General features: G+C 58.2%; 2 protein-coding genes across 4 annotated transcripts; both read left to right on the forward strand.

Moving 5' to 3' along the window:
- The first annotated feature begins 289 nt into the window (after positions 1-289).
- Positions 290-1374, forward strand: MRPS21 (mitochondrial ribosomal protein S21). 3 transcript variants are annotated; one of them, XM_056511073.1, is made up of 3 exons: positions 290-344; positions 593-685; positions 1160-1374. In XM_056511073.1, the coding sequence occupies exons 2-3, from the start codon at positions 603-605 to the stop codon at positions 1338-1340; spliced, it is 264 nt and encodes an 87-aa protein (XP_056367048.1). In that variant the 5' UTR covers positions 290-344; positions 593-602; the 3' UTR covers positions 1341-1374. The 3 variants fall into 3 exon arrangements, with proteins under 3 accessions (XP_056367048.1, XP_056367050.1, XP_056367051.1); XM_056511075.1 differs by having other exon boundaries at positions 596-685; XM_056511076.1 differs by having other exon boundaries at positions 312-685.
- A 75-nt stretch (positions 1375-1449) lies between these two features.
- On the forward strand, positions 1450-10429 carry PRPF3 (pre-mRNA processing factor 3). Its single transcript, XM_056510949.1, has 16 exons — positions 1450-1581; positions 2982-3143; positions 3596-3726; positions 6087-6233; positions 6329-6412; positions 6510-6730; positions 7002-7308; positions 7928-8094; positions 8508-8590; positions 8709-8852; positions 9056-9155; positions 9251-9364; positions 9474-9592; positions 9868-9951; positions 10034-10095; positions 10217-10429. The coding sequence occupies exons 2-16, from the start codon at positions 2999-3001 to the stop codon at positions 10361-10363; spliced, it is 2055 nt and encodes a 684-aa protein (XP_056366924.1). The 5' UTR covers positions 1450-1581; positions 2982-2998; the 3' UTR covers positions 10364-10429.
- The last annotated feature ends 140 nt before the right edge of the window (positions 10430-10569 follow it).

Raw genomic sequence — 10569 nt, forward strand, 5'->3', positions numbered from 1 at the left:
CCGGGGCCACCCGGAGTCGTGTCCTTTGTGCTTTGGGGGGGTTCCTGTCCCGGGGGGAGTCCGGGCCCAGCGGGCTCAGAGCCCCCCCGCGCCTTGGTGCCGCTTCGTGCGACCCCGAGTGCCCACGGGGCCTCCAGTCCCGGCTGCGGGCGGGGCCGGCGGGAGGGAGGGAGAGCCCACAGAGACCACACAGATCTCACACACGCCCCACACGGGCCCCACGCGCGGCCCCCGATCCCCGCGCTGCCGCGCCGGAAGTGCCCGTGCCACCGGAAGTCGCTCTCACCGGAAGTTCCGCCGCAGCCACTTCCGACCCGGGCACGGAGCGGCTGCGGCATCAGCGGGTGAGTTGCGGAGAGGAGCGGGACCGGCACCGGGACCGGCCTGACCGGGCCAGAGGGGAGCGGGGGGAGGCGCGGAGCGGGGGCAGCGTTCGTGAGGCGGGGGGCTCCCTGCCGTGTTCCCCTGGGGCCCTGCGGGAAGCACCGGCCCCTCTCTGTACCCGGTTCCCTGCCGTGTCCCGGGACGGCGGCAGGAGGGATCGGCTCCTCCGAGCCCCGGGCCGCCCGCTCCCAGCCGCCCCGTCCCGCAGCAGCGCGCTCATGGCCAACCACCTGCGCTTCGTGGGCCGCACGGTGATGGTGCAGAACGGGAACGTGGAGGCGGCGTACGGCGTCCTGAACAGGTGAGGGTCAGGGGAACCGCAGGGCCAGGGCTGCACAGCCCGCCGGCAGCCGGGCCGGGGGGTTTGGGCCGGAGGGACTCCAGCTCCTTTCCCTGCTGCGATCAGAGCCGGAATTTCTTGAGCAGGTGACGGGAGGGGCGTACCGAGGTTTTCTCGTTAGCTCCACGTCCCGCCGCCCCCTCGGCTGCGGGTGTAAGTAGAACGAAATAAAGGAATAGCTGAGCACGGAACCAGCGAGGGGAAGCGGAGGAGGGGACGGTGCTCAGCACACACCTCCGCCGGTCCCGCTTTAAACGCAGCTCGGGGGATTCCTTCCCCTCCTCACTCTCCTCTCGGGCGGACGGCGAGGAGAACGAGCGGCGGGTCCCGGTGAGGACCGAGCCGTGCCCGGGGTTTGCAGCGGGGGGTGGCTGTTCCTCCCTTCTCGCACATCTCAGCGCCCTTTCTGCGCTGTCACCGCTCTCCCTCCCGCAGGATCCTGGTGCAGGACGGCGTGGCCGAGGCCGTGCGGCGCTCCCGCTACTACGAGAAGCCGTGCCGGGCGCGGCGGCGGCGCGCGTTCGAGGCGTGCCGCCGGGTCTACAGCGCCGAGATGGCGCGCAGGATCGCCTTCCTGGCGCGGAGCGGCCGCCAGGACCCGTGGCTGGGCTGCTGAGGGGCCGGCGCCAATAAAGACTCTCTGCCTCTGACACTCGTTAATTGAGTTTGGTTAATGAGGGCGCGCGGAAGGGGCGGGGCCGGGGGCGGTGGGCGGGGCCCGGCGCGCGCTCGGGCCCTTCCTCCCGGCGCCCCGCGCGCGGCTCCGCGCACGCGCCGCGCGCCCGTTTCCGCTTCCGCCCCGACGCGCCGTCACCGTCAGGGGCCGGGACCGGGAGCGGCGCGAGGGAACGGGGCCGGTGAGGAGATCGGGGCCGCCCGGGAGGGCGCGGAGGCGGCGGGGAAAGCAGGCGGGCTGCCGAGAGGGAGGGAGGGCGGCGCTGGCGCAGCCGGGCCCGGGCTCGGGCCGCGCGGAGCCGCTCGCCCGGCGCGCCGCGCTGAGGGGCCGGGCCGGGCCAGGGGCACAGCCCGCAGCGGCGGGGAGGCCGGGCCTCAAGAAGCCGGCAGCGGCGGGAGCCCCGTGCCTCCCGCGGGCCCGGGCTCCGTCCGTCCTTGCCCGAAGAAGGCGGCGGAGCCCGGCGCGCTTTCATTGATCCCGGTGTGGGTTACGGGGCTGTGTCCCCCAGGCGCTCGGGGCGCTGCGGCTGCTGGAGCTGCTCTCCCGGTGCTACAGGCGAACACCCGTAAAGCTGCTGCTTCCCCTGCAGCTCCTGCTGGAGCTCGGGTCGGATGGAGGCTGAACCGGCCCTGATTACAGGAGTTCTGTGGTTTATTACGGACGTGCTCAGAGCTGTTGATTCATGTGGGCTGTAATTCGTTAGTTCTGCGTGTCTTAGCCTCTGTCGGGATCCGGGTTTGGGCTCTATTTGAACCTGTCTCTAAGGAATCTGCCAGGAAAAGTGGAACCTGCCGAGGTGTCCAGGCTCTGGAGGAAGCAGCAGTCACCTCCTGGAGCTGCTCACGGATCTGAAATCAGGGGCTCTGTGTTAGGACCGAGCCCGGGGCCCCATTCCCGGTTCCAGGAAGGATAACTGAATCCCATATCCCGGTTCCAGGAAGGATAACTGAACCCCATATCCCAGTTCCAGGAAGGACAGCCGTGCCCAGTGTCCATTCCCACAGCCCCACGCTGGTGCTGTGGCCCTGCTGGGCTCCTGTGAGGGGGAGCACCGTGGTTGAGCTCGTCCCTAAGGAGATTTTCCTGCAGTTCCCAGATCCGATTAGGGCCTGGTGCCAGTTAAAAGCAGTGGCAGCCACAGCCCAGGCTGTGAGTGGTGCAGGGTGTGAGGGGCTCTGACTGCCAGGAAACAGCCCAGATTTGGGCTCAGATTTGTTTGTGCCCCGACACGGGGGTTTTTGTGTCCCCTGTGTTCCACTCGCAGCACACCCATCCTCTCAAACCCGGGAGTAACCCAGGCAGGGGTCTGGGGGCTCAGAGGCCTCTGTCACTGGGCAGCTCAGGGAGCAGCCAGGGCGGGACAGCTGTCCTGGGAGCAGCTCCTGCTCTGCTTTGGGAAGCAGGAGGCTGTGGTGCATCTCCGGGATCCGCTGAGGGGACCCTTGCGGGGTCAGGACCTTCCTCCTCGTGGGGTTTGGCTCATTGTAACCCAAGGTTTCGACACGAGGGAGCACAGATTCTCTCCAGCCGATCCTGGAGGCGCCGGTGCCAGCCCTGTTGCGTGTGCTGTGTCCCCTGCAGCTCCCTGACCCGCGGAGATGGCGCTGTCCAAGCGCGAGCTGGACGAGCTGAAGCCGTGGATCGAGAAGACGGTGAAGCGCGTGCTGGGCTTCTCGGAGCCCACCGTGGTCACGGCCGCGCTCAACTGCGTCGGCAAGGGCATGGACAAGAAGAAAGCGGCCGGTACGTGCAGAGCCGGGCTGTGAACGGCCCAGAGCTCCCGGGGTGAGGGCAGGGCACAGGGCAGTTCTGTCAGCCTGAGGTGAGTACGGGCAAAGCCGTCAGACCAGGCACGGTGGGAAGTCTTGGAATACATGGCAAAATCTGATAAGGAAAAGTTAATTTCTTATTCAGGGAATTTGAAGTGGTAATTTAGCTGGCATGCTTTTTTTGGGGGTTACAGCTGTACTTTGCTTCTGCATGAGGCACAGACTCCCTTAATTCCTTAGTTTAAATCTCCTGACAAAACGATCCACACATCCCAGAGCCTCAAAGGCCTTCCTGTGTTGGTAGAGTTGAATCATACTCAAATTTAAGTGGTTTACATTTTCCAAGGAATTTGTGGATTCTCTATCCTCCTTGAGGTTGGCCTCAAGCTCAGAATTCTGCTCTGATAGGATTCTCCTCTTTTCCAGACCACCTTAAGCCCTTCCTGGATGACTCCACGCTGCGATTTGTAGACAAGCTGTTCGAGGCAGTGGAGGAAGGACGGAGCTCCCGGCACTCCAAATCCAACAGCGACCGGAACCGGAAGCGGGAGCTAAAGGTGATTATTGATTATTGATTGGTTTTTGCTGTGGTTGGGTGGCCTGGAGGCAGCACTGGTGCTCTGGCACACTCTCCTCTTCCAGAGAGGTACAGCTTGGAACGTTCAAGAGAAACGACTCCTCTCCATGATGAAGTGTGGGAGCCTTTACCTTGCAGTTCTCTTTCCCAAAGCCAAGGTGGAAGCCTGGCTTTGGCTTTCTGTTAGGCTGATGGAGCGAATCCCTGGGGATCCGTCTCCCTTCTCCTCAGTGCTCCTTGTGCTTGTGTTTTCATTTGGAGCCTGGGAGAGCTGCTCCCAGTGCCTCCCCATCACTCCCTGTGCCACAGCGCAGAGCGTGGGGCTCTGTGCTGGATGATCTGGTCGGTTTTCATTCCCTTTCTCCATGCAGAATCAGCCATAGGTGGTTTTTGGCAACTCCTGTCCTAGCACAGGATTGATTCCAGCTGGGATTCAGTTGCTCTGGTGTTTCTCCCTTGCCTGGGATGGTGGAAGGCTTGTGCATCCAAACCTGTTTTCACTTCCTTTCTTCTCTTGACTTTGCTCACCATCCTGTAGAATTGCATTTTCTCATCACTTTGCCAAGTCTGCCAGGCTCTCTCCATGCTGTCCTACTCACAGTGATGTTCTTTCACTCTTCCTGAGGTTCCTATTTTATGGCAGTCTGGGTTTCCCTGACCCTTGCAGTTAGCACTGAACCTCGGTGAGCCAGGACAGTCCCGTTCAGGATCTGCATCTCTTTGGGAGTGTTGGGACAAGCTGCCTCTGCTCCCTGTTTTCCACCAGGAACTTGTTTTCTTCCCTCCATGGCAGTGGGTGCCGGGCTGGTCCCTGGGGCTGGGGAGGGTTGAGCAGGGCTGGAGGTCCAGCTGCAGCCCTGGGCTGGTCAGGGGCACAGCAGAGCTGGGGACATTGGCAGTGCTATCACTTGGTGGTGGCAGGAGTGTGCTGACAGCCCGCTGGGGCAGAGGGATCTGTGATGGCAGCAGGAGCAGGGCTGGGGCTGCAGCAGGGACCCTTTCCCTGTGAACCCACAGGGCCTGAGCACTGCTGGTGTTCCTGGCTCCTGGCTGAGCCAGAAGCTTGGCTGGGCAGCAACAGCAGAAACTGATCCTTCTTCTCTTGGCTCCTGGCATGGAGAGGGGCATTCCTCCTGCCAAATCCTCACTCTTCTCTCTGGAGTCACGTTTCTTGGAACTTCTCCATCACACTCTGGGTCTGTCTGGACCCTGCAGGAACACAAACCAGTCTCTGAAGTGGTCAGGTCACAGCAGCACTTGCAGACTGACTGACCCTGCCCCGTGCAGAGGAATTTGTCCTGGCAGTGCAGGTCCCACAGCTCGGGCAGTGCTGGCTCCCAGGGCCGCTTGCCGTGCCACTGCTCGTCCTCGGTTCACTCTGGGGTAGGTCATGGCTTGGGAAGGTCAGGAACTGAACGCAAAGTTTCCACACTTTATACTATGGGCAAGTCCTTTCTCTTGAACTTGTAGGTTTTCCAAGAAGTACCTGTGTGGCTGAGGAAGTGTCCTTGTAGGATATGAACCGTTGTAGTGAAGAAGGGATTGCAACTAACGCTCCCAACCGGTGTGTATATTTTCTTTTCAAATAACACCTTGACACACACACTACAGTAACCACACAGACAGATCCAGGTGTCCATGCACAAGCCAGGCACTGACAATGGAATCCAGTCCAGCTGCTGGGCTGGGCCTGACCAGAGCTCTGTGAAAAACGTACCGTGCCTTTTGTGTGGTGACCTGATGCTGCTGCAAGCCCATCAGCGGGGCCGTTGCTCCATGTGCTCTCTGAGCTGTGCTTCTCTGGAGCTGCTCTGACATTGGATCTGAGCTGGAGTGGTCTGGGCTGGAGTGTGAGGGAATGCTGCAGGCGTCCCAGCCCTCCCCGGGTCCAGGGCCATTCTGATTTTGGGAGGACTGCATCATAGGACAGTGCAGATTCCTTCACCAAACCCTCTCAAGTTGGTGGAAGATGTGGAAATGGTTTTATCCCAGTCAGATCAGCTCTGGGCAGGCTTTTTCTATCTTCCCACGTCTCTGAGGCCTTAAAATCTCGTCAGTGCCAGTCCCGCCCTCGGAGCAGCCGAGGGAGCGGTGGTGCCGCCGGGCAGGCTCATCCCTGCCACGTCTGCTGTCCTTCACGCTCTTGCATGGATGTCATCGGTGTTTCTCTGGTGGGAATCAGGGCCAGGCTCAGTGTGGGCTCAGCCTGCACGTGCTGCCCTGGAACTCTGCGTTACGGAGCCGGAGCTGAGACGTGCTGCTGGTTTCTCACCTCAAATCCTGGGCTGGGAGGAGAATGCTCTGTTCTAACCACCACTTTCTGCTCTTTCTTTACATTAGGATGTGTTTGGTGATGACTCTGAGGTGTCCAAGGAGTCCTCTGGCGTCAAGAAGCGGCGCATCCCACGGTTTGAGGAGGTTGAGGATGAGCCTGAAGTCATTCCAGGCCCACCATCAGAGAGCCCAGGGATGCTGACTAAGCTCCAGGTCAGTCTAGCTGGGCTGTGTCCCAACACAGTTTATCCTAAGGGAGGAACTGTATCCCAGTGGCAAAGCCAGACTTGCTGTCTGTTTTGCCACAGATCAAGCAGATGATGGAGGCAGCCACCCGGCAGATTGAAGAGAGGAAAAAGCAGCTGAGTTTCATCAGTCCTCCTACGCCACAGGTATCTACCCCACCCAGCCTTGGCCCCTGTTTCAGCTGTGATGTGTTGGTCTGGAACGGGCATGGCATGGAAACAAAACTCCCTTCTCTGTCAACAGCCCAAAATTTCTTCTTCGTCGCAATCGGAGCGGCTCCCCATCGGCAACACGATCCAGCCCTCGCAGGCAGCCACCTTCATGAACGACGCCATCGAGAAGGCCAGGAAGGCTGCAGAGCTGCAGGCCCGCATCCAGGCTCAGCTGGCCCTGAAACCTGGGCTCATTGGCAACGCCAACATGGTGGGGCTGGCCAACCTGCACGCCATGGGCATCGCACCGCCGTGAGTACCAGAGCCACAGGGCTGGGCAGGGACTGCTCCAGAGCTGCTGATTCCCCAGCAATGCTTTAACTGCTGCTGAAGGAGCAAACTTTATATTAAAAGAGGTGAAGTGGAGGTTTCTCCTCCCTTGGCCAAGATTCCTTAATTGTGCACACAAGGTTGGAGTCTCTTCTGGCAGTATGAGCTGTAAAAATGTGGAAATAAGCTCAGATTTCCTTCGGATTGGTGCTGTATGCACATTTGTATGTAACATCTGTTGTCCTGCCCCCAGGAAGGTGGAGCTGAAGGACCAGACCAAGCCAACGCCTCTGATCCTGGATGAGCAGGGCCGGACGGTGGATGCCAGCGGGAAGGAGATCGAGCTGACCCACCGCATGCCCACGCTCAAGGCCAACATCCGAGCGGTGAAGAGAGAGCAGTTCAAGCAGCAGCTGAAGGAAAAGCCCTCAGAGGACATGGAGTCAAACACATACTTTGACCCCCGGGTCTCCATAACCCCGGCCCAGCGGCAGAAACGCACCTTTAAGTTCCATGAAAAAGGCAAATTTGAGAAAATTGCCCAGAGGTTGCGAACAAAGGTATCAGAGGTCACATCCTGCTAATGGGAGCATGGGTAGGAGAGGATTCTCCTCTCCTGGGCTGGGAAGGGACCTGGGGTGGCTTTGATTCAGAAGTTTTCCAGTCAAATCACCTGAAACCTTTCCTTTAAAACCCCATTTTTCTGGGGATGGCGTGCGCCCAAGTTAGCACTCGTGTGTGTAAAGGGTTTCCTCAGCACTGTCTTCACCTGTTGAAAGGAAAAATCTCCTTTTTTTGACAAAACATTGAAAGTTCCTAAGAGAACAGATTTGTCTCTGGCTGAGGGATCAGTGGAAGTGGAGATGTAAAGGAATTTTGTTAAAATGCTCCAAGTTCTTAGGGAGAAGGGGAGAGAAAAAGTCCAGGGATACGATCCCTAGAGGGAGACGTTCCTTTGGGAAGGTTCCATGGTCCTGAAAGGGTCAGGAATAAGAGCAGAGTTCTGGCAGGTTTGGGAGCTTCCCTGTGCTATCATGTGCTGTGTGGTTTTTCTTACAGTCTGCTTTAGGTTGTTTAAAAACCCGGATAAATCAGCAGGTGATTTGTGTTCAGCTGTTCACAGAGGTTCTGCTGTTTTGGAATGACCCTTCTGTTCTGTTTTTTTTTTCTCATTCTCAGGCTCAACTAGAAAAGCTGCAGGCAGAGATCTCCCAGGCTGCCAGGAAAACTGGGATTCACACTTCCACCAAGTTGGCTCTGATCACCCCTAAGAAGGAGCTGAAGGAGGGGGAGATCCCGGAGATCGAGTGGTGGGACTCCTACATCATCCCCAACGGCCTGGATTTGTGAGTATTTCCAGGTGTTGGTGGTTCTGCCACAGCAGGAATTCAGGAGTGGGTCTGGGAATCACATGGGGAAATCAGGCCAGATTGTTTGTGCTTGAGCATCGAATTCCACCTTTCATCTCCAAGATCCAGGCACTGGGTTTGCTCCCAGAGTTTCTCTGGGGGCTGTAGTAGGCAGTGGAGTTGGGGGGGTATTTTAGCCCAAAGCTGGGGAGGTTTGATTTTGTTTCCAAGCATGAGCATTCTGTGGAAGTTGTGTTCAACTGGATGTGGGACCCTGAAATGGGAACACCTGAACATTAATACTGCGGGTCTCCTTCAGCCCATGGGGCTCTGGGTTGGGATTTGTGCAGGAATTCCTGCTGGGAATTTGTAGCTGCCTGTGCCACGATGTCCAACTTTCTCCTTTCCAGAAAAAGCGGGACGACCTCAAAGAAAGACGAGTACTTTGGGATCACGAACCTGGTGGAGCACCCAGCCCAGCTCAACCCCCCGGGTATGGCCCTGGCTCGGGGGATTTGGCTGTTCAAGCAGCCCCAGCCCCTGTACACAGCACTGCTGGTGTCCCCCTGGATCCTCCAGGGCACGTTCCTGACGTCTCATTTCCCTGCCAGTGGACAGTGACACGCCGGTGACCCTGGGCGTGTATTTAACCAAGAAAGAGCAGAAGAAGTTACGGCGCCAGACACGGCGAGAAGCCCAGAAGGAGCTGCAGGAGAAGGTCAGGCTGGGCCTGATGCCACCACCAGAGCCCAAAGGTGAGTGGCAGCCAGGCCCTGGCCAGGCACGGGTGTGCTGGGATGGCTGATGGCAGCACAGCCTTGGTGGGATTGAAATCCACAAAATCCACACAGAGAGAGGGTGTACGTGTGTGCAGGTGTTCTGGTGGATAAAGAGTGGGAGCCTGTCCCATTGCCATGTCCAGTGGGAGCCCTCTCAGCACCTCTTCCTTCTCTTGCAGTGAGGATTTCCAACCTGATGCGGGTGCTGGGCACAGAAGCTGTCCAGGACCCAACCAAGGTGGAGGCTCACGTCCGAGCACAGATGGCCAAGAGACAGAAGTAGGTGGCAACTTGCACTGGGACATTTTTGGATAGATTTAGTGCTGGTGTTTTGTTTAGGACCGGTTGTTTCAGTGATAACTGTTTGTTTCCAGGGCTCACGAGGAAGCAAACGCAGCAAGGAAGCTCACAGCAGAGCAGAGGAAAGCCAAGAAGGTGAAAAAGCTGAAGGAAGACGTTTCACAGGGAGTTCACATAGCTGTGTACAGGTGAGTGAGCCCGGGGAGTGCAGAGGGAACTCACAGGTGAGTTCTCAGGGCTGGGATAAAGTTCTGGTTTCCTACAAATATTTGATCATTTTTTTCATCTTGTCCTTAGGGTCCGAAACTTGAGCAATCCAGCAAAAAAATTCAAAATCGAGGCGAATGCTGGGCAGCTGTATCTCACAGGAGTGGTGGTCCTGCACAAAGATGTCAACGTGGTGGTGGTGGAAGGAGGTAAGACCTTCCAGGCAGGCTTGGGTCACCACAGAGCTCTGGAGCTTGCCTCCAGCAGGAATTGCTGTGGAAATTGGTGACAGGGTTAGAGAAGGACAAGGAAGTGAGGAGGCAATTAGAAACTCCATTAATTACATCATTAAAGAGGTTATAGCAATGACTGCAGAGTGCAGCAATCCAGTCAGAAAACTCTGATCACTCCATGAGGAAGGGAACCTCTGCCAGCTGCAGGCTAAGAGATTTTCTGAGAATGTTGAGTCTTGATTCTTCCACAGGCCCCAAAGCACAGAAGAAATTCAAACGTCTTATGCTGCATCGAATAAAGTGGGACGAGCAGACGTCGAACACGAAGGGAGAGGGTGAGCGGTGAAGGGAGAGGATGTGAGGGGGGAGTCCTGCTCCACCTGGGGCTAAATGGCTTTATTGGCGGGGTTTTTCCAGATGAGGATGAGTCTGACGAGGAGTCCGTTAAGAAAACCAACAAATGCTCTCTGGTTTGGGAGGTGAGTCGTGGCAGTGGTTGGGGCTGAGGTGGGAGTTCCTCGAGCTGCACAAACGAGCGTTGCCGCGTTCCCCGCGGGCCCTGCGGGATCAGGGCGGCTCGTCACCCCGCGTCCCCCGCAGGGCACGGCCAAGGAGCGCAGCTTCGGCGAGATGAAGTTCAAGCAGTGTCCCACGGAGAACATGGCGCGGGAGCACTTCAAGAAGCACAGCGCCGAGCACTACTGGGACCTGGCGCTCAGCGAGTCGGTGCTCGAGTCCACGGACTGAGCCGGCACGGCCCCGAGCCGCGCAGCCCCCTCACGCCCTCAGCATCCCCATTAAAGACATATTTTTTAAAACAAATCGCCGTCGTGTGCTTTTGGGTAATGGGACCAAAGGATGACAGGGCCCCTGCGTTTAACTTTGTTGAGGGAAGGGACAGGGACGTGTGAAGGGACTGAGGGGGAGAAGCCGCTTCTCCTCTTTTGTAAGGA

The sequence above is a fragment of the Oenanthe melanoleuca genome, chromosome 25, assembly GCF_029582105.1.
Source record: "Oenanthe melanoleuca isolate GR-GAL-2019-014 chromosome 25, OMel1.0, whole genome shotgun sequence".
NCBI lineage: Eukaryota > Metazoa > Chordata > Aves > Passeriformes > Muscicapidae > Oenanthe > Oenanthe melanoleuca.